This window comes from Myxine glutinosa, chromosome 1 (assembly GCF_964187855.1).
Source record: "Myxine glutinosa chromosome 1, kmMyxGlut1.1, whole genome shotgun sequence".
Lineage (NCBI taxonomy): Eukaryota > Metazoa > Chordata > Myxini > Myxiniformes > Myxinidae > Myxine > Myxine glutinosa.
Genome location: NC_136261.1, coordinates 32,582,125 through 32,606,773, shown reverse-complemented (window position 1 = coordinate 32,606,773; position 24,649 = coordinate 32,582,125). Strand labels below are relative to the sequence as shown.

Below are 24,649 nucleotides of genomic sequence, written 5' to 3'. Positions count from 1 at the left end.
AAACAGAGTAAATACTGTATAGTCGAGTTGGGAATGGAACCCAGACGAGACAGCTCAAAGTCATTACTTCCGAGCTATCCTGGTAGTCCGTATGTGCCTGTACCCTGGTAAATTATAAAATCAACAGCATGGCTGCACTTAATTAATAATATAAGCAGCAAGTTGAAGTGGTAATTGGATCCCCGTCAAATGTGAAATTACAACGTGTAACAAAATCTGTGCTAATTTATCACTAGTAAAACGTCGACTCGACTTACCACTACCGCCCCCTTCCATGGCTGCTGCAGCTGTTGCGCCTTGTTCCAACCGACTCGTGCCAGGACCAGGGGATGGGGCACGGGGCAAAGGCCGAGGCCGTGCCTTGGAAGCGGGAGGGGCGGCCTTCACCGGCCCTAGGAATTCCACGTAGGTTCCTGGAAAGTCTCCACGTTCTTTGGTACGTTCATTCACACCCGTAATCCAGCCGAGCTCATGAGGGCGTCTTTCGGCTCCGTCCGATGCCAACAATGCACCTAGGCTCACGGTGAGCACATCACCGACGAGCAGCTCTAGGTCTTCGTCACGCTCCCGGTGGTATGGATAAAGAGCACGGTACTGAAATCCATCCGTAGACATTTTTTCTCCACTTTACTTGCCTTTCTTCAGTTTAGAAACGATGGTACTATCACCAACAGTCTCTGCAGAGCGGCAGGCCCTTGTTTAGATATAAAGTAATGTTTATTCCAACATTCCTTGCTAGCTGCAATACGTGTGGATTTGTGGATTCCCTGTTATTTAGGAAAACACCCGGAATCTATGATTCAGTCACATTCGAGCAAACAGTAGCGGATATAAACCCGCCTGCCTGTTTGTTTAACTGGAGAGCAATGCGGACTCTCGGCAGCTCTCATCGGTTCTCTAAGTAGCAAGATATTCACCACTGTGATGGTCACCACGGTATTCCACTGCTGTCCGATGTCTGCACATGAGGGTGGATCCAGAGGGCCTATGGGAGAAAGACAACATGGAGCAGCAGTCAATCTCAACAGCTCAAAACCTCCAGAATTTGCTCCATAGCCACGATCCCATCCACGAACCAAATTCTTTTTTTTAAACTACTATTTGTAGATAAAACAAATAGGCAGAGTAAAAGATACCTGAAGGAAAAGCACACAGGTACAAGCAAATAGTTTTGTCATTACAAGTGTAAGAATCACAAGGGTGAAATATTTATTTTTAAAAATAAATAAATAAATAACCAAGAGCTAATTAAAAAGGTAGCTCAGTTGGCTGGAAGTATCGACTAGAGGTTTGCGCACTCACCTTTGAGCTCTTCGGCCTCAGTTGGAATCTCGGCCTAGCTATCAATTTATTACCCTGGTGTTTCACAGGTATTACGAGTGCGCGTCGCCAATCCGAAGGATGAAGATGAGACGCTCTGTGAAGCATGCCTTGATTTTGCTTTTACAGGCACATAATGGCATACTCTCTTCTAAAGGTACCATAGGGTGACGGCATGAAGAAATGCAAGGCTCATCAAATGTGACGCCATATTTTGTCCTAGTTGCCGTGTGTTAGGCTGGGTGACGTCATCCGCAAGAAGGTGAGAATTAGGGTTGATAAAGTAGTGGTGGTGGAGGGTAGTCGGTCAAAAACTCAACCTGTGCAGACTTCATGGAACACCTTTAGTTTACCCTGCGCAGTCAAGAAAAAAAGGACATGGGCGGAGTCTGCGAACAGCAAATTTGATTGGTCCAGATGTTAAAGCCGCAATATTTTGCCCAAGTACTGCTGAAAGGAAGGGTTTTGGAAGTGCCAAGAAGGCGATTTGTGTTCCAGTGTTTAAATATCTCTCTATAATGCAAGCAATCTCTGTGTGTCTGTGTGTCTGTCTGTGTGTATGTCTGTGACTGCTGTTTCTTGACAACCACTGGTCCGATCTAAGTGAAACTTGCCAGGTATATTGCTGGGGACCTGAGGATGTGCCTTTTCACGGTTTGATATTAATCGGACAAGTGGTTACCAAGGTATGGCCATTTATTTAGCAAACACATACGTTTTTTGTTTGCACGTATGGCCACGCACGTGAACGAAGGAACAGCGAAGGACGAGAGCGAAGACCGAAGGAACGATGAGAGTTTTAAATTTTTTTTTGCATGTACGGTCAAGCTACAGCGAAGGAACCGCGTGTGTTTGTTGTTCTCTTCTCTTTGTGCTTTTCCTTGCGATGAAATTGCAAAATGGCAAAATATGTTGGCGCTAATTGAAGAATTGGCCATTAAAACTAATTTGTGATTAATCGTAACTGCGATATGCGAACTTCCGGACAGTGAGGCCTTATTTTTGGTAGGTACGTCAACGTACGTATGTCCACGTACTTACCTCCCCGCACGTACGGGCACGCACTCGTTATAATTCAATTGAAATAAAATAAAGATTTGAAAGGTTGTTTAAAATAACAAATAAAAATCGGAAGTTCACTGCCACTGATGCTGCCCTCTCTATCTTTTACACCACCTTATTTAACGCATTGCATTAGTTCTTCGTGCCTGTCGGTCGTGTCCTTTCTGACGTCCCTCAAAACTAAGTTTCTTGTTTGGAATCATTTTCAAATTTGTTTGACTGCCAGACCCTAATTTTTTTTTTAACCTCATTCCTCTCGGCACATGCACGCACGCTCGGGCTCGTTTTCAGATTCATATTCCAATTAGTGTTCAAAATGTAACTTTGAAATTAAATTAAATATTTCCTCATTCACAAACCGACCTTTGTAGACAAAGTGAATCAACTGCTTAACCACACTTTTCACTTCGCATGTGCGGGGTAGCAAAACAGGTAAAAATGTTTCGGCCAAAAACAAGGAAATGATCTCCACAAATTTTGATTTATTTGAAGACTGTGGTTTCAATCATCCACCGCAGCAGTTTCCAATTTAATCATTGCATCGGTGCTGATTTTTGGGCATTGTGGGTATATAAACCGAGACCTGAATTCAAAATCAATACGGTATCCAAACACAACACCCAAGCTGAAGTTCTTCAACAGATGCCAGGAGGGATTAACCACACTAAACGGATGTCTGCGTTGTCCATGTCCTTGTCCGTTCGGTGTTCTGGCTCCGCCATGAGCATAGACTTTGTCAAAAAAGAAAAGAAACAAAAACCCACAACCCACAAGGCATCTGGTTCGAGCAAATTCAAAGTCAAGGGTATAGTTGCAAGTGTGTATCCTGTTTAAAGGACAATACGCACTGTTGCATGCGCATGCTTGTCTATAAGCACAATTGTTCAAAAACCTACCACCTAAACTAGGAGACAACTCCCACCGCATGTTAAATGCAAAGAACGTGAGGTGGCGATACCTGTGTAGAGAAAGGAAGAGACGAAAATAAAAAGTGCCCGGACTACAAGGGTACAATATCTCCAGGTGGAATTTGAAATGACTCACAGTGGTACATCACAGGTAATTTGGGAGTGTTCCGCATTTTGGATATGTAAAGGTGGACAAGGAAAGGTGAGTGTTACATTGATGAAAGGATCGGTGGGGGCGCGGAAGACAAAGGCACATGTGGGAGGAGGAGAGGGATTAGAAAGGTGGGATTAAGAGATAAATAAAAAGGAAGGACACGTATTGGACAATACAAAGGGGAAGGTGAAATCCAAATCTCTGATATTTTACTTTATAACCACGAAACGTACACAACTGAACTTCAAACAAAAACTATGAATCATATTTGCCATTGTCAACTGAAAGTGACACATGCAAACGGAGGATGAAGAATAAGGAGGTGGGGAAGAGGGGGTGACATACATTCAGGGGGACGAGGATGCTGGGGATACACGAGATACACGGAGGATGCACGGTGCAGGAACACGAAGGAGTGGAAGTCCAGAGGGGGCATTTGGGCAAAATGTGAGAACACGGAGAGGGGCGTGGGAGGAGGAGGGCATGGAAGGGGAGCACAATATGGCCACATAAGGGTTGCTCGGCACAGGAACTTCAGAATGTTAGGGTAGTGGGGGTGGGGTAGCAAAACGTCAGGCGGGCAGGGATGCTGTGGCTACATGGTGGGTATGCTTGGGCAACACCATTGGGACACTAACAGCAGGGGCACGAGGATACCCCATTACCCCAGGGGAGTGATGAAGGGACCATGCGAGTAACCTGGCGGAGCGACAGCGAGGGCACGCAGGAACCGGTTGCGGAAGCATGCGGGGACCATGGGGATAGCGATGGTGTGGGCACTGGGTATCCCTGGGGGAGTGGAAGCGGGGGCACGCAGGTATCACATAGGAGCATGGTGAGAGCGTGTGGGTACCATGAGGAAGCACAGATACGGCAAATGTGGACCATGGAGGAGAACGGTGAAGACACACGGGGACCGTGGGGAAGCACAGTGAGGGCACACGGGGACCGTGGAGGAGTGGCAGAGGGGGGCACAAGGGGACTGTGGGGGAATGAGAGTGGGGGAACGTGAGAAATATGGGGTCACATGGGGAGAATGGTTGAGCGACCGTGGGGGTGCGTAGATACCACAGAGGAGCGACAGTGGGTGCGTGCATTGGGGGGCACAGCAAGAAAACAAGGGGACCGTGGGGAAACATGGCGAGGGCACACGGTGATTGTGTGGCAACATGGCGAGGGCACACGGTGATTGTGTGGCAACATGGCGAGGGCACACGGAGACTGTGGGGAAAAACGGCGAGGGCACACGGGGACCGTGGGGGAAAACGGCGAGGGCACACGGCGACCGTGGGGGAAAACGGCGAGGGCACACGGAGCCCGTGGGGGGAAACGGCGAGGGCACACGAAGACCGTGGGGTGAAACGGCGAGGGCACACGGGGAGGTGACAGCGGGTACACATGGGGAATTATGGAAGCACGTGGGGACAATGGTAGAGCAACCGTGGGGTTATGCAGGTACACCGGTAGAGGGATGGCGGGGGGCACACGGGCATAATGGGGGGATCACAGCAAGGATACACGGGTACCATGGGGAAGTATGGTGAGGGCACACAGAGACAGTGCAGTGGGGAAACACGGCGAGAGCAGGCGGGGATTGTGGGGTTACAGGGTATGCATGGATCGCGGGGGAGTACAGTGAGGGCACAGAGGGAGCGTGGCGTGGGGGATGAGGGAGCGTGGCGTGGGGGATGGGGGAGCACGGCGAGAGCACGCGTTGACCATAGGGGGCAACGTGATGGAACGCGGGTACATTGGGGGGGGGCACGCTGCGGTATACGTGGAGGTCGAGTCGGGGAGCACGCAGTAACCACGCGGGATTGCTGCGGGTTTACGGGGAAAGAGGGGCACGGTGGCGACACGCGGACTGTTTGGGGGGGGAACTGCATCAGCACGGAGATGCAACCAACTCAAGCAAAACCTGCAGGGAATACGGAGTCAAAAACGGATGCACAAGGTGAGGACGCGGACAGGACACAAAAGATGAACACGCTTCGAAAAGCAGCGTACCGGATAAAGTGAAGATAACGAGCAAAGAGGAGGCAAAACGAGGGGCAAATGAGGAGGTAACTTACGGCGCTGAACGCTTAAGGTTTGGCTGCAGTGCGGAGAGAACTCCACGCCATGTTCGAGGGTCGAGCGAGATGGGAGAAGGCGTGGCGGAGGGCGGGTCGGCGGGATGACAGGAGGGATGATGGAGGGACGGAGGGAGGGCCGAGAAACGCCAACGAACTCCAAGAATAATTCATTTGAATTGCTCGTGCGTCCAACTTGAAAATGTCATTCGTGCGCTTTGTGAATCATTCCCTCGTCTAACGCAAACCATGCACGGCCGAGACGTCCAGCACCCCCACCCCGTCCATGCACACGGAAAAGCTCATGTCGAGCAACTGCAGGACCCGGGACACTGCACCAATCGGAGTATTTAGGAAGTGTGTGTTGGAGTCTGGAGAGACGTGTCACGGTGAAGACGAAGAAGAAGAAGAAGAAGAAGAGGAGGAAGAAGAAGAGGAAAGAGGCAGAAGAAGAAGAGGAAAGGAAAAGAAGAAGAAGCAGAGCAAGAGGCAGATGATGCGACTGGACCACGTGACCCAGCCGGCGCGTCCTTGTTGCTCGCGCTCCGCGACCTTCGAACTTGTCCCTTCGATCTTTTATCCGCAACGCCGAACGGGCACCAAGCATGATGCAAACCTTCCCTCCATGGTCCACCCACATTGACCCTTCACCTCCACCTCACCTAAAACTTATTTCGTATACACCACAAGGCGGGGTAACGTCATTGCTTGGGGGCGTGGCTGTGCTGCTGATGCGGGGCTACGTCATTGCTTGGGGGCGTGCCTGTGCTACTGATGCCCCGCCCCCTGGAGGTCATGGCAGGAATTTGAAATGATCCTCGCCAGAGGAAGGTATTGATTGCATTTGAGACCTTTGTTTGTTACTTGGCAAAAAATACATTTTGGACAAGTATGTTTATCACTCCGGTTTGTGTGTTTTTGTCTGTGTGTGTGTTTGTCTGTCCGCTCACTTATACTTGCCTACAGCTCACAGTTTTTAACCGATCTTCACGAAACCACCAAATGGTAGAGTTCGTGGTCTGACAAAATCCTATATATTTTGGAGGTCAAAAGGTAAAAAGGTCAACATAGGCCAAAGGTCAACCACTTTTGTCAAATTTATAAAATCCTCAATTTTCATCTGATTGACTTGAAATCTGAAAAGGATTTTCATATCAGATAACTGAAACTAACCAGCGACTATTTTTGAGATCAACATTGGCCAAAAGGTCAACATAGGCCTAAGGTCAACCACTTGTCAAATTTCTAAAATCCTCAATTTTCATCCAATTGACTTGAAATCTGAATAGGATTTGCATGTCGGCTTACTGAAACCAACCACCAACTATTTTTGAGGTCAACATAGGCCAAAGGTCAAAAACTATTTCCAGTTTCAAAAATCCTCGATTTTCATCCGATTGACTTGAAATTTGAATAGGATTTTCATATCCACTAACTGAATTCAACCACCAACTATTTTTGAGATCAACATAGGCCAAAAGGTCAACATAGGCCAAATTTCTTGAATTGTCAATTTTCATCAGACCAGCGACCCGCCCTATGGGCGGAGCTTAAATTGGGAGGTCCAAATGAAAAGGCTAAATATCAGGAATTGAAGGCTTTTTTTTCTTTTAAACGATTTATATAAACATCCGTTAAATTTCGATCGGTGCAGCCGTTTGTGCGGCACCCAGGAAAATAACGTCATGCGGGAGCAAGTATCAGCAGGATGTGGCAGTGTGGGAGTCCACGTTTCTGATCCTCCTTCATGCCGAAGTAGCCCACCACTTCTCCAAGCATTCCACTCTTCAGATCCGCCATGAGAGATTTAAGCTTGATACTGAAGACGCGTGCAGTTAGTACTCCCGATGTCGTATGTACTCCCGATACGTGTTTCCTTCATTGTAAAAACTACCAAATCAACAGTTAAAAGGATTTTGAGCCGATAGCTGTTACGGCCTTGGCAAGATCGATGGAGACAGCGATCTGTTGGCGTATTCACCGCCCAAATAGCTATGTGGAATTCTCTCATGTGGAAATTAAACTAATCGTTTTCACAATCGCTATGTCGTATGTACTCCCGATACGTGTTTCCTTCAGTTGAAATGGGTTAGAATTCTCTCAAGCAAGGATTCAACCCGTGTCCTCATAAAAGGTCTTTGTCCGAGGTCACCAAGTTCGATCGGTGCAGCTGTGCAGCGATCGGTGCAGCCGTTTGTGCGGCACCCGGGAAAACAACATCGTCACAATGAAAACATCGTCACAAAAAATGTTATGCGAACGCAAATGTTATGCGGGAGTACAAACCTGAGAATGCTGGAGACTAAAGCTGAAATTGGGAAAACGAAATAGCCTATTTTACTCCTGGAGATCCCAGGATTACCCACCCAAAATATCGTTGAGATCGGTTCAGCAGTTTTTACGGTACCTTCGAACAGACAGACAGACGAACGGACATTTGGTGAATTTTCCTCAGATTAACTTAAACTTTGAAGACGATTTGCATATCAGTTCACATAATTCAACCACCAATTATTTGTGAGGTCAAAAGGATGCTCTACCGAGTGCCAATCTACTTTGTTCTCTTTTGCCAAGTGCGAGTGATTTTTCATTACTTGCCGGAAAAGAATCCGGCATGTATGTTGATCTTTTTGTTTGTCTGTCTGTCTGTCTGTCTGTTTGTCTGTCTGTCTGTCTATTTGCAGCACTATGTCTACACTGTTGCACGTAGAATCGCCAAACTTTGCACACGTATTTATCTTGCCTGGAATATACTGTGCCCAATTGATGACGTCATCGCTCACGTGGTTCGGCCGCCATCTTGGAAAAACCGAAAAACGTTGCACCTCTATATCTCCAAAAGTGCTGAACAGAAAAGATTGAGACATGGCTCATTGTAAAGAACTGTCCATGGGGAATAAAATATGTTAATGATGACGTCATAGGTCACGTGGTTCGGCCGCCATATTGTAAAAACTGAAAAAAATAGCACCTCCATATCTCCAAAAGTGCTGAATGGAAAGAATTGAGACATGGCTCATTGGAAAGAACTCTCCATGGGGAATAAAATATGTTAATGATGACGTCATCGGTAACGTGGTTCGGCCACCATCTTAGAAAAACCGAACAACTTTGCACCTCCATATCTCCGAAAGTGCTGAATAGAAAAATTGAGACATGGCTCATTGTAAAGAACTCTCCATGCGGAATAAAATATGTTAATGATGACGTCATCGTTCACGTGGTTCGGCCGCCATCTTGGAGAAACCGAAAAACTTAGCACCTCTATATCTCCGAAAGTGCTGAATAGAAAATATTGAGACATGGCTCATTGTAAAGAACTCTCCATGGGGAATAAAATATGTTAATGATGACGTCATTGGTCATGTGGTTCGGCCGCCATATTTGTCCTAAATGGCTGATAAAAAAGTACATTCCGGCAAGTCCTCGGTCTCTGACCGATTTTTCATTTGTCTGTCTGTTTGTTTGTCCGCACAGAATAAGTATGCTTTTTTCTGCAAGCGTTGGTGCGATTGACAGGAAATTTTCACAATAGGTGCACCTCCTCCTGCAGAATTTTTTAAAATAATTATGACGTCATAGGTCACGTGGGAGGGCGCCATCCTGGGAAAACCGAAAAATGTTGCACCTCTATGTCTCCAAAACCGCTGCTTGGAAAAAATTGAAACACGACATTGTAAAGAACTTTCCATGAGGAATGACATATGTTAATGATGATGTCACACGTGCCGCCATTATGACGTCATAATTCGACAAGTACAAAACTTTATCTGATCAAGATGAAATTTCTTGAGCAGCATCTCGAGATAAATTGGTGGGTAAAAAATAATAATAATGATGTCACCTGTCTCATGGTTTGGCCGCCATATTTGTTTTAACATAAACACCTTAAAAACCACTAAAACCCCTTTTTCCTCCGAAACGGCTAAACAGATCAAGGCAAAATATTGCATGCATAATCGCATACCCTTGATGAACAAAAAGTTCCACGACTATGACATCATAGGTCACAATGTTTGGCGGCTATATTGGATTGAACGTAAATCTTAAAAAAATATATATATCTCCTGAGTCGCTTCATTGATCGATGTGAAACGTCAAAGTATAGATATAGTCAATACTTCTCCCACCCCCCCCCCTCCCCCACACCCCCCTTTCCCCGCCTCCTCCCCCCAAGCCCTCTCCCTCCCACACATCTCCCTGCTCTCAAATGTTATGTTTGTGTGCTTCCCCTTCTCTCCCCATCTTGTCTTCCACTCCCTCTTTTTATATATTTTGTTTGTCTGGTTGATTTGTTTGTGAAATAAATGTTAGCTCTTTCACGAGCCTCGATTCAGTATACAAAAAAAAAGTAATGTCATAGTCATAAAGCGGCACAAGTGTTTAAATTTTCAACATGATTGGTCTTACGGTCTGGTAGCCAGAAGTTATTATTGTTTGAAGAAAAAACTCTACTACGAGTATATTATCTTCTCCAGCCACGTGTTTTCAATATATTGTTACGGTCCGCGGATTAGATGTTATTTTACCGAGCGGAGGTATAACCGCGGCCGAACAGTTGTTCCCCGACTAAACCCGATTCACCCAAACATTGGCCGTATCGCGCCACAGATACTCAATCTGGAAAACTCTAAAGCGACTGAATGCAAAGAGGAAGAAGAAGACTTACATTAGAGTAACGGGGTTTATTATGTACACGTAAGCAAAAAGGAGCAGTCACGATTATGTACAGGGACATGAGACGCAGGTGACACAGTGCAAATTATTAACTTATCTAACAGGCTTACTTACTACCCAGGACAGAACAAACGAAGACACAGACTCACGCAGGCAAAATGGGGAACTTGCGGGCAGGAATGGCTGGAAAGGATGAGCAGGTGGGATCACAGGGCACAGCGAGCAGGTCCACTCCGGGCGGGAAGCGAGAAGCCGGCAGCGCCTTGTATTCCGCTTTACAGCGCACACCGTCAGGGCTTCACGCGGCTGGTTGAAACGGGGCTGCACTCCTCGGCTGTATCTCTCGTGTAGCTTGCTTCGTAAAAGCTCCTCGGCTTTCTCTTGGACCCTTCCTTTTCGTGTACCTCTCCACGCAGCTCAGCTCAGCCTTTCTCTCACTTCTCTCCCGCTCATCTCTTTGGGGGACACCCCGCGGCGGGTTATATAGGCCCCGCCCCTCAACCTTTGCGAACCTCCCCCAAACGCTCTTCCTCCGCCCTCTCAAACCAAACCCCTCGTGCTCGGTTGGTTGTTCGGGGCTGGCTCACTCCTCCCCTCTATGACGAGGTGGAGACACGCCCTTCTTTCCCAACCCTGCCTCGTGGCCAATGGTGGTTGAAGAAAACCGCCCAAAATGCAGTTGCCCATTGAAATGAAATGAAAGGGGATCTACTCTTATTTCACTTGGTGCAATGGAGTATTTAAATTAATGGGAGACACAGCCTTACCCTAAGACACATAATAAGATATAAGCTACTGAACAAGGGTTTTATCGTGTCCTGCAGTGTGGTGTTTATGGAATAACTACCGAGACGCCCTTTGACCTTCACACTACGGAGGTATTTACAAGGATCATGACATTTACAAAGGGTGCTCTTTACAACAATTTACACTACAACAACAACAAAAAAAAAACATTTTCATATCCACAACAATATCTATTAATTATGTACTGTTTGAAGTCTGTGGCATCTTGTCTATTAATTACGTATGTCTTAATTATGTGCAATTGGAATGTACCTTTCGACACTTTGGACTATTGAGACCCATTGGACCTTTGAACCTTTAAGACCCCTCAAGACCCTTAAGACCCCTCAATACCCTTATGTCCACCAAGACCCCCAACATACCCTGAAGATCCTTAAATACCATGAAGACCAGAGGACCCCAAGGACCCAAAATACCCTGAGGACTCAGAAGACCCAAAAGATCCCGAGGTCCCATGAAGACCCAAGAGACCTTGATGATTCCAAAGACCCAAAAGTCCCCGAGGACTCAAAATACCAAAATGACCCAAAATACCAAAAAGAGCCATATGACCCTGATGACCCAAAAATACTCCGAGGATGCAAAAGACCCTGGGGACTCAAAAGACGCCAAGGACAGCCTCATTAAAAAAAATATTTCAAATACAATACTAAATTCAGTTTTATAAAGAGGATGTCTTGTGTAATGCGTGTCTGATGAGAGTGGGGTTGTGCAAAATAATAAAAGAATGTACAGAAACACCTCACAAAATACACCTCACAAACACGTCCTGGTGAGGGTTTGCAATCTCTGATTGCTCCTTCTTGTTTTTTTATGGTGCCGGCGATGGCTCGCCTACTCTTCGTGAAGGACACTACACATTGGCATCCTTAACGGCAGACGAGACGCCCGATTTAACATCCATCCAAGGGTTGGCGCACACATTGATGAATCACCCTGCCTATGAGACACAGGGAGGACAGTATATATAGCTGGGTCAGTATTCAAACCCAGCCTCAACAGCTTGGAGGTGAGTGTGTGTACCTCTATCGTTTATCCTGCCAGCCCCCCAACACTTCATTGCTGCCTAGAAAGTGTCTATGCTGAAATTGTCTATTTAGCCCCCATTGGACTTGGTCCAAAACGGTGGGTTTTGGATTGGGTCTCGTCCGTCTGTGCGTCCGCACCCATATCCCACACATGTATGGACCAATTTTGTTCAAACTTGGCAAACATATATGGATCTACTCTTATTTCACTTGGTGCAATGGAGTATTTAAATTAATGGGAGACACAGCCTTACCCTAAGACACATAATAAGTTTGAATATAATGAATTATAGCTTACTTAAGAAATTCATTTATTTTCGAGATCAGATCCAATATGGCCGACTGGCGGCCATTTTGTTACCTAAACCTGTCCCCAAACATTTATTGAACATGCGTGGTCTGGGTCAGCTGGGTCAGTATTCAAACCTGATATTCAAACCTGCTCCTCACGGAGCTCGAAATGGTCTGATTTTGCTCAAACTTGGCACAAGCACAGCACATGACGGCATACACATGCACCTCACTTTATTTTGCGATATTATCAAACATAGCCGACCGGTAGACTGGCGGCCATTTTAGTTGTAAAAAAACAAAAACAATATTGAATACGTCCTTAACAATTTCTCGGACATGCATTTACAGATCTCGTTCAAACTTAGCACAAAGAAAACGAATGATGACTTACATATACACGTCATGTCATTGTCTATCGAGATCAGATCCAAGATGGCTGACTGGTGAGCATTGCAGTTCATTTTTTTCACAATCTGATCCAAGATGGCTGGCTGGCGGCCATTGCAGTTCATTTTTTTCGCAATCTGATCCAAGATGGCTGACTGGCGGCCATTGCAGTTCATTTTTTCCGCAGTCTGATCAAAGACGCTGACCAGCGACCATAAATGTTCATTTTCTTTCACAATCTGATGAAAGATTGCTGAGTGGCGGCCATTTTGTGGATGTGTATAACTATTTATTGGACAACATAATGATGAGTATAATTGGTTCACGAGTTATCAAGTGACCACTATATTCGTCATGTGTGTGCGTGTGTCTGTCTGTGTGTGTGTGTGTGTGTGTGTGTGTGTGTGTGTGTGTGTGTGTGTCTGTCTGTCCGCAGCATAACTACCCGATGATATCATCTGATCTTGATGAAACTTGGGTGGGAGGTTGATATCATGATCTAGTAGTGCCCTGCCTAGAGTGGGCGTATTGCGCCCATTGTGGGCGGAGCCACGCCCGAAAAAGATGTCTTTTTAGGGGGTAATCGAGTTCAAGCTACATCTCCGAGGGGTTTGGTGGAATCTGACAGGGGTTTCGATATTTGGTTAGGCCAATGTCATGTGTCTAGCCTCACGGAGCTCGAGTTTTCATATTTTTTTTTCATTTATTTATTAGTTATTGTTTTTATTTCATTTTATTTTTCACCGAATTTTCGGTATTGTGGAGCTAACTAACCTCATAACTGATTATACATTATTTTCTATCTCATTTCAAGGTCAGTAACCTTCGTTCTGACATTTCCAGGCCTGGCCTGTCCGGGCCTGTTTCGGTTATAGTCCGTCCTTTGTCATTGAAGGCGCAAGAAGAAGTTCTGTCGCTCCAAGATTTTGTCGCTTCTCCAAGAAGTTCTGTCGCTCAAGATTTTGGGTCTCACTATCTGCCATGATCTTTCTTGGGAAAACCACATTTCCAAGCTGGCCTCCAAAGCCAGTCGCCGACTGGGCATCCTCCGTCGTGCGAAGTCCTTCCTCGGCACACCTGAGCTCCTCACCACATACAAGGCTTTCATCCGCAGCTCAATGGAATACTGTTCTCCCCTATGGGCCGGTGCTCCTGCCTCACACCTAGCTCGGCTTCACGCTGTTGAAACCAAAGCTTTCAGAATTATTGGAATCTCCCGCGATGAAGCTATCTCTGAGGGCCTTTCACTCACTCACCGCAGGCAGGTAGGTGGTCTTTCTGTCTTCTACCGACTCCTCTCCGGCCTTGCACCCCCAGCTCTCTCTGTGCTCTGTCCCCCAAATATTCCTACAGGTCGCACAAGATCTGCCAGCAACCCTCTGATGGTTAAACTGCCGAAATCTCGGCTCTCCGCTCACCTTCACTCTTTCATTCCTCTTTTCTCCCGCCTCTGGAACAAACTCCCTCACTCCCTTCAATCCCACTCCTCCCTCCAGGTCTTTAAAACAGCTGTTCACCACCATCTCTTATCTTCCCCCATCCAAAACCTTGATCTTTTCTACCCCCGCTAATTCACCCCAGATCCACCTTGTTTGAAATTCCAATTTCTTTCCTGGAAGTCCTGGCAGTGTCCATATGTTTTATACCTCTCCCACTGCCCCCTTCCCACGCCCCCCCCCCCCCCCAAAGCCCTCGCCCTCTCTCAGATCTCTCGATGTCTCCATGTCTCTCGGTCCCTGCTCTCAAATGTTGTGTTTGTGTCCTTCCCCCTCTCTCCCCATCTTGTCTACCGCTCCCTATGTTATATGTTTTATGTGTCGGTTTGTCTTTCTGTGTGTTCATGTGATTAATGTTCGCTCTTTCACGAGCCTCGATATTGTATACAAAAAAAAAAAAAAAAAAAAAAAAAATTGAATACCGCTCGCTCGTGAACCATCGTCATCTACTGACTTGTTCCATTTTAAAGCTATAAAGCTATTTTAAAAATTACAAGAACCACAGGGGCTATGACATTTTATATATTTTGTGTGCTTGTTTTTCTAAATACAATAATTCTCATTAGTTAGGTCACCAACCTCCTAATCCCTCTGTTACCAATTCTTATTTAATGGCTATAATTAATCTCGTTGTCCTGTGGGATCACCCACAGGTTTGGCCAGGCCTGACGTCCACGTGACGTTGAATTTGGAATTTATTCCAAGGTGCCAACGACATGCTGGTGGATGGGAACCCAGCTTAAGAACCTTAAGAGAATGAAACCCACATCAGCAGGTCAAAGGTGAGTGTGCTGACTCTGCACCAGCCTGTGGAACAACCAATCTAATCACAATATAACCCTTATTTGCTCAAGACCAGTAAAACATGTGTTCATGTGTTCAAACGAGCGTTCATTAGTTATCCAGCGCACAAGATTGCATCATGCTTCTGGATTTTTATGGGAGCACAACGAAATGTGAGGGTTTTAGAAAAACAATCGGAATATGACAAAAGCTTTTTCACATCAAACAAAATGAATTAAACATGATTTTCTTCCCCCTTAAGCTATAAGCTTTCATAATATGCCAGAATATTGGTTTATAAAAAAATATGTTAATTCCCTTTCTGTTCAGACCATTGAGAAAATGGATGTAACAGCCCCAGGTGCCTCTCACCGCTAGACTCCTTTATCAGGGTACAAGGAACTTTGATAGAGGCATCTGTCTCATCTGGCTACCTATTGAAGGTATCAGTTTATCGGCCAAATTTACCTGGGTTGAGGGGGAAGAGAGATGTTGGGTTATTTATTTCCTTGATCCTGACGTACCACATGCTTTATGGAGCAACAGTGCTACCGAAGCAGTTTCTTGGCAACGGTTGCACTGGGTGGTTTGCCATTGCTTTCGCAGCATTGTTTGCCCGTAATCTATCCCAATGCAGAGCGTCAAGGAAGGAGGCGGCACATGCCATTTGTAAAGTCTTATGACTCAGCTTGAGTATGAACCACCGATCTCCAAGAGTCAAAGCAGATGTTCCAACCATTACACCAAGTCTGGAGAACATGTATCATGTATCATGTATGTACAAGCTTGGCTCCCTTCACCATCACGTAATACGGGCTTGTTTTAGCTGAGGATAATGACTGTACCTGAGTTGCTGTGATGTCATAATTTAAACGAATCATAATATAAACAATTATTTTGCACAAATTTATTTGTAGCGTTTGTGATATTACATTTTTATAGGCAATTTAGGTTGAAGATTTAGGTTGAAAAAAAAAAACAATTAAAAAAAGAACCCCTCAGCACATACATAGGGGAGGGGTAGGTGCAGACTGGAAGTTTGGGACGATTACACCTCACCACCACGTAATTCAAAACACCTCACCACCACGTAATTGAAAACACCTCACCACCAAGTAATTCAAAACACCTCACCACCACGTAATTCAAAACACCTCACCACCACGTAATTCAAAACACCTCAACCCCACGTAATTCAAAACACCTCACCACCACGTAATTCAAAACACCTCACCACCACGTAATTCAAAACACCTCACCACCACGTAATTCAAAACGCCTCACCACCACGTAATTCAAAACACCTCACCACCACGTAATTCAAAACACATCAACCCCACGTAATTCAAAACGCCTCACCACCACGTAATTCAAAACACCTCAACCCCACGTAATTCAAAACACCTCACCACCACGTAATTGAAAACACCTCACCACCAAGTAATTCAAAACACCTCACCACCACGTAATTTAAAACACCTCACGACCACATAATTCAAAACACCTCACCACCACGTAATTCAAAACACCTCACCACCACATAATTCAAAACACCACACCACCACATAATTCAAAACACCTCACCACCACGTAATTCAAAACACCTCACCACCACATAATTCAAAACACCTCACCACCACGTAATTCAAAACACCTCACCACCACATAATTCAAAACACCTCACCACCACATAATTCAAAACACCTCACCACCACATAATTCAAAACACCTCACCACCACGTAATTCAAAACACCTCACCACCACGTAATTCAAAACACCTCACCACCACATAATTTAAAACACCTCACCACCAAGTAATTTAAAACACCTCACCACCACATAATTCAAAACACCTCACGACCACATAATTCAAAACACCTCACCACCACGTAATTCAAAACACCTCACCACCACATAATTCAAAACACCTCACCACCACGTAATTCAAAACACCTCACCACCAGGAAATGAAAAACACCTCACCACCAAGTAATTCAAAACACCTCACCCCCACGTAATTCAAAACACCTCACCACCACGTAATTCAAAACACCTCACCACCACGTAATTCAAAACACCTCACCACCACGTAATTCAAAACACCTCACCACCACGTAATTTAAAACACCTCACCACCAAGTAATTTAAAACACCTCACCACCACATAATTCAAAACACCTCACGACCACATAATTCAAAACACCTCACCACCACGTAATTCAAAACACCTCAACACCACATAATTCAAAACAACTCATCACCACAATTCAAAACACCTCACCACCACGTAATTCAAAACACCTCACCACCAGGAAATGAAAAACACCTCACCACCAAGTAATTCAAAACACCTCACCCCCACGTAATTCAAAACACCTCACCACCACGTAATTTAAAACAACTCAACACTACCTAATTCAAAACACCTCATCACTAAGTAATTTAAAACACCTCACCCCCACTTAATTTAAAACACCTCACCACCAAGTAATTTAAAACACCTCATCACCACGTAATTGAAAAGACCTCACCACCACGTAATTAAAAACACCTCACCACCATGTAATTAAAAACACTTCACCACCACGTAATTGAAAACACCTCACCAGCATGTAATTAAAAACACCTCATCCCCACGTAATTCAAAACATCTCACCACCACGTAATTAAAAACACCTCACCACCACGTAATTCAAAACACCTCACCACCACGTAATTTAAAACACCTCAACACTACCTAATTCAAAACACCTCATCACTAAGTAATTTAAAACACCTCACCCCCACTTAATTTAAAACACCTCACCACCAAGTAATTTAAAACACCTCATCACCACGTAATTGAAAAGACCTCACCACCACGTAATTAAAAACACCTCACCACCATGTAATTAAAAACACTTCACCACCACGTAATTGAAAACACCTCACCACCATGTAATTAAAAACACCTCATCCCCACGTAATTCAAAACATCTCACCACCACGTAATTAAAAACACCTCACCACCACGTAATTTAAAACACCTCACCACCACGTAATTAAAAACACCTCACCACCACATAATGAAAAACACCTCACAACCACGAAATTAAAAACACCTCACCACCACGTAATTAAAAACACCTCACCACCAAGTAATTCAAAACACCTCACCCACACGTAATATAAAACACCTCACCACCAAGTAATTCAAAACACCTCAACACCACGTAATTCAAAACACCTCACCCCCACATAATTCAAAACACCTCACCCCACCTAATTTAAAACACCTCACCACCACGTAATAAAAAACACCTCACCCCCACGTAATTGAAAACACCTCACCCCCACGTAATTTAAAACACCTCACCCCACCTAATTTAAAACACCTTATCACCACATAATTTAAAACACCTCATCACCACGTAATTTAAAACATTTCACCACCATGTAATTCAAAACACCTCACCCCCACGTAATTCAAAACACCTCACCCCAGGTAATTTAAAACACCTCACCCCACCTAATTTAAAACACCTTATCACCACATAATTTAAAACACCTCATCACCACGTAATTTAAAACATTTCACCACCATGTAATTCAAAACACCTCACCCCCACGTAATTCAAAACACCTCACCCCAGGTAATTTAAAACATCTCACCCCACCTAATTTAAAACACCTCATCACCAAGTAATTTAAAACACCTCATCACCATGTAATTCAAAACACCTCACCATCACATAATTCAAAACACCTCACCACCACAAAATTAAAAACATCTCAACACCACATAATTAAAAACACCTCACAACCATGGAAACAAAAGTTTGAGGGAGTAGTTCATTGACAACACAGACACTGCCCACATATGTTGATATATACAGTCACGTGAAAAAGTAAGTACACCCCATGTAAAGTTTTGACTTTTTCAACATATTTCAACATACAGCTATTTGATCTTCATTTCAACAATATTGATAGATAAAGGTGATATAATATAACAAATATCATGAAACATTTACATTTTGTAGTCCATTGTATAATTTAAATAAACATAAATGCAAATTTCGCATGTGGAAAAAGTAAGTACACCCCATGAAATGTTTTTTAAATCTTTTTAACATATGTGGACATATCAATATTTGATCTTCATTTAAACAGTATCTATAGATAAAGGTGATCTAATTGAACAAAAAACAATGAAAAATTGACTTTGCAATAATTTATTCAACAAAAAATTGTTGCACAATTGCAATATTCAACATGCACAATTGCATGCACAGCTCGTTTCAAATCCCCCCACAACATCTCGATGGGATTTAGATCCGGGCTTTGACTTGGACATTCCAGAACCCTCCATTTCTTTCTTTTCAGCCATTCCTTGGTGGATTTACTGGTATGTTTAGGGTCATTGTCATGTTGCAAGGTCCACTTTCGGTTGAGCTTCAACTTTCCGACAGATGGCCTCACATTATCCTCAAGCACCCTCTGGTACAATGAAGAATTCATCGTGGATTCTATGATGGTGAGCTGCCCAGGCCCTGATGCAGCAAAGCAGCCCCAAACCATAATATTTCCACCACCATGCTTTACAGTTGGTATCAGGTTCTTGTGGTCAAATGCTGTCTTTGGTTTTCGCCAAACATGTCTTCTGGTACTGTGGCCAAATAGCTCTACCTTTGACTCATCTGTCCAGAGCACATTGTTCCAGAAGTGCTGGTCTTTGCCAAGGTGTTCATTGGCAAACTTTAGGCTTGCCCTGATGTTCTTTCTGGACAGCAAAGGTTTCCTCCTGGCACACCTCCCATGTAGATCAAATTTGTGCAGCCTCTTTTTAATGGTGGACTCGTGCACTTTGACATCAACAGTGGCAAGAGCTACCTGTAGGTCCCGTGATGACATTCTGGGATTCTTAGAGACTTATTTCAGCATCTTGCGGTCTGCTCTCGGGCTGAACATGCGGGGGCGGCCTGGCCTGATCAAGTTGGCAGTTGATTGGAATCTTCTACACTTGTGGATGATCTTCCGGACAGTCGAATGATTGATTTCAAATTGTTTGGAGATCTTTTTAAATCCCTTCCCAGACTCGTTGGCATCCATAACCTTCTTTCTGAAGGCCTCAGGGAGCTCCTTTGATCGAGGCATGGTGACACCGCACACTCAACAACAAAGAGCAAACCAAACTAAATGTCTGAGGTTTAAATAAGACAGGTTCCTCCAAGATCCTCTCGAACGATGTTCTAATCATTTGCACCTGAGCTGGTGCACCTGATTCTGATTTTAGGTATTTGAAGTAGTGATAAATGTAAGGGTGTACTTACTTTTTCCACATGCGAAATTTGCATTTATGTTTATTTAAATTATACAATGGACGACAAAATGTAAATATTTCATGATATTTGTTATGTTATATCACCTTTATCTATCAATATTGTTGAAATGAAGATCAAATAGCTGTATGTTGAAATATGTTGAAAAAGTCAAAACTTTACATGGGTGTACTTACTTTTTCACATGACTGTCGATAGATGACTGTGCCTGAGTTGCTGTTTTGTCATGGTTTACACCAATCATAATTCAAACAATTATTTTGCACAAATGCATTTGTAATATACGTGATATTACATTTGATAAACAACTGAAGTTGAAGATTTAAGTTGGAAAAATAAAAATTTTAATTGTTTTTTTTCCCCAAAATTTCTCAAACAAAAAAAGTATTCAGACCCCTTCCCTTTTTTCACATTTTGTTGTGTTGCAGCCTTATGCTGAAATCGTTTAAATTCATTTTTTCCCTCATCAATCTACACTCAATACCCCATAATGACAAAGAGAAAACAGGATTTTAGAAAGTTTTGCAAATTTATCAAAAATAAAAAACTGAAATATCACATTTACATAAGTATTCATACCCATTGCCATGACACTTGAAATTTAGCTCAGGTGCCTCCGATTTCTCTTGATCATCTTTGAGATGTTTCTACACCTTGATTGGAGTCCACCTGTGGTAAATTCTATTGATTGGACATGATTTGGAAAGGCATACACCTGTCTATTTAAGGTCTCACAGCTGACAATGCATATCAGAGCAAAAACCAATCCATGAGGCCGAAGGAACTGCCTGCAGAGCTCAGAGACAGGATTGTGTCGAGGCACAGATCTGGGGGAGCTAAGTTTAGCTTTAGCTAAAGAGCTAAGATTAGCTTCATCGGCCATAGTGGACATTTCCCTGAAAAATGCAATAGCAAACTATTAGCATATCAGCATCCTGTGACAAGTGCATCCCAAGAAACCATCAAAGCTTTTGACAAAATCCCCATTTGTGAACAATTATTATCTGTAGCGAGGACCAGTCAAAACCATCATGCACACCCAAATGGAGTTTATGACGAAGACAAAGGCCAAACCTGTAGGACAAATTTTCCTTGATTCTTGAATAAAGTTAGGTCGCCTAATGTTGATAGTCTCGCCTCGAAGGGATTGCGAGGCTATTCCAACACGTGCACATGCACGTGTGTGTATGTGTGTGTGTGTGTGTGTGTGTGTGTGTGTGTGTGTGTGTGTGTGTGTGTGTGTGTGTGTGTGTTTGTGTGTGTGTATGTATCCAAATATATATTTTTTCACTTTAATTTTTTTTCTCTGCAACCACTTGTCTGATTGATACGAAACGAAACCTTAAACATACTGCAACCGCTTGTCTGATTGTTATGAAACTAAACCTTGAACATACTGCAACCGCTTGTCTGATTGATACGAAACGAAACCTTAAACATACTGCAACCGCTTGTCTGATTGATACGAAACGAAACCTTAAACATACTGCAACCGCTTGTCTGATTGATACGAAACGAAACATTAAACATACTGCAACCGCTTGTCTGATTGTTACGAAACGAAACGTTAAACATACTGCAACTGCTTGTCTGATCGATGCAAAACCTTAAACATACTGCAACTGCTTGTCTGATCGATGCAAAACCTTAAACATACTGCAACCGCTTGTCTGATTGATACGAAACAAAACCTTAAACATACTGCAACCGCTTGTCTGATTGATACAAAACGAAACCTTAAACATACTGCAACCGCTTGTCTGATCAATGCAAAACCTTAAACATACTGCAACCGCTTGTCTGATTGATGTAAAACCTTAAACATACTGCAACCGCTTGTCTGATTGATGCAAAACCTTAAACATACTGCAACCGCATGTCTGATTGATGCAAAACCTTAAACATACTGCAACCACTTGTCTGATTGATGCAAAACCTTAAACATACTGCAACCGCTTGTCTGATTGATACAAAACGAAACCTTAAACATACTGCAACCGCTTGTCTGATCGATGCAAAACCTTAAACATACTGCAACCGCTTGTCTGATTGATACAAAACCTTAAACATACTGCAACCGCTTGTCTGATTGATGCAAAACCTTAAACATACTGCAACCGCTTGTCTGATTGATGCAAAACCTTAAACATACTGCAACTGCTTGTCTGGTTGATGCAAAACCTTAAACATACTGCAACCGCTTGTCTGATTGATGCAAAACCTTAAACATACTGCAACCGCTTGTCTGATTGATGCAAAACGAAACCTTAAACATACTGCAACCACTTGTCTGATCGATGCAAAACCTTAAACATACTGCAACCGCTTGTCTGATTGATGCAAAACCTTAAACATACTGCAACCGCTTGTCTGATTGATGCAAAACGAAACCTTAAACATACTGCAACCGCTTGTCTGATTGATGCAAAACCTTAAACATACTGCAACCGCTTGTCTGATTGATGCAAAACCTTAAACATACTGCAACCGCTTGTCTGATTGATGCAAAACCTTAAACATACTGCAACCACTTGTATGATCAATGCAAAACCTTAAATATAGAAGGGACTCCCCATGGAGAATATTTTATTAATATCTCTGTCATAGGTCACATGGTATGACAGCCATGTTGGATTAAAGGGAACAAATTGGACATCTTCTCTGAAACTGCTTATAAGGAAAAAAAATTAAACTTTGCACGTCATCAACCCCCATGGGGTGTATAGGGCGATGACGATGATGCCATCGGTGAAGTGGTATTCCAGCCACAATTGGTTGAATGAAAATCCTTATCCAAAAAATCTGAAATTAACTTCATATCTGATCTAAAACCCAATGTGAGTGAAGAACCAAATTTAAGACATCATTGGTCACGTGGTCTGGCAGCCATTTTGTATGGAAAATAACACCTTAAAAATTCTTCTTCTGCAGAACCGCTTAACAGATCGACGTGAAACTTCATACATGTGATTGACGAGCCATGGGGAATATAGTTTGAAAATGTTTTCATATTCATCTTCGTTGATGCAATTTAACCTTAATTTGCACAAATGTGGTCGTTAAACATCCTAATAATGAATCTACAAAGCTATGGATAATGGCAATGTATGTGACATAATAGAGTGCATGGATGATACGGGTATATGGACCATACTAGCAGTGTGATCTGTTAACGATGGAATTTTTTTTTCAGAATGAGCTCACGAGGCGAGACTATGTGTTTCAACACTACCAAGTGACGTTCTAGTTTCAAAACTTTTCAAAATTAATTATAAGAGCTGCAATGAAACACAGAAGATCTTTTTACCTGATACTCTTCACACTTGTGATTATATTTTGCACTTTCTTCACCAAGGGAAAGGAAGACGGGAATGTGAAGGAGGAATTGGAAGGTGTTAGTGCTAACCATGGGTGATAATTACATTTCCAACAATTAATGTGCATTAGCTGGCAGCGGTGTTTTAACCTCCATAAAAAGGTGGATTTCAAATGATTGTTTGCTCATTTTAGTTATTGGTGTTTTTGTTTTTGATGAAGGTACATGAGTTTTTTGTTCTTGTAAATTTGATTACCTCGGTGGTGGTTGCATGCTTTACCTTTGGATTTTCTGAACTTTGTTGATGCTGTTGAAACGGTTTCCTTGGCTTTGCAGAATCTTCATCAAACACCTCTCCCCCTCCGGCAGCTAAAGGAAGAGGAAGCGTTTTTTACCTGTTACTGGGAGCTGCTAATGATGTGATAGAAATACAGCCTCGTGAGCATCACATCGTGCAGGGCCTGGATATTGAAAACTGGTCAATGCAAACCCACCAATATCATTCACAAATTTGTGTACTCAACTGGATTCTGGGACTCAGGCTTGGATATTTGTTTCTTACATAGGGGCCATATACATATATTACATTTGCATAATGGTAGAATCTCTAACCACATCCCCCACCATCACATATTTCCTTCTCTCATCCCCTTACAGATCTTCTCACAATATATTCCTGTTCTACCACATCTTACCAGACTCCATTGTGTTCCCTTTATTGTTTTCCATTCACCTTCCTCCCACCATACTGCATACACAGTACCATGTACCTGCGGCCATATTTGTACATGAGCGCTTGAATTACAAGTTTGACAGTAGAATGTTTTTTTTGTTTGCTTTTTTGTATACAAGATCGAGCCTCATGAAAGAGCGAACATTAAACACACAAAAAAAATCAAACAGACACATAAAACATATAATAAGGGGAGCGGTAGACAAGATGGGGAGAGAGGGGGAAGCACACAAACACAACATTTGAGAGCAGGGACATCGGGAGATCTGTGGGAGGGAGAGGGCTTGGGG

The 24,649-nt window shown here is 43.5% G+C and overlaps 1 protein-coding gene and 1 long non-coding RNA gene across 3 annotated transcripts in view; one reads left to right on the top strand and one right to left on the bottom strand.

Annotated features, from left to right (window-relative positions):
* The window catches only part of LOC137422500 (phosphatidylinositol 3-kinase regulatory subunit gamma), a 304,184-nt gene extending 298,544 nt beyond the window's left edge, over window positions 1-5,640 (bottom strand). Inside the window, 2 exon segments of the mRNA XM_068109241.2 lie at window positions 258-985; window positions 5,517-5,640. Of these exon segments, the coding sequence (XP_067965342.2) occupies window positions 258-615 (358 nt within the window). The 5' untranslated portion in view covers window positions 616-985; window positions 5,517-5,640.
* A 93-nt stretch (window positions 5,641-5,733) lies between these two features.
* LOC137422527 (uncharacterized) lies at window positions 5,734-24,552 on the top strand. 2 transcript variants are annotated; one of them, XR_010983499.2, is made up of 5 exons: window positions 5,734-6,347; window positions 11,850-12,009; window positions 14,859-14,987; window positions 15,626-15,762; window positions 23,963-24,552. It is a non-coding gene; the product is annotated as an uncharacterized LOC137422527 (long non-coding RNA). The 2 variants fall into 2 exon arrangements; XR_010983500.2 differs by lacking the exon at window positions 11,850-12,009 and having other exon boundaries at window positions 6,301-6,347; window positions 23,963-24,549.
* Window positions 24,553-24,649: the final 97 nt, after the last annotated feature.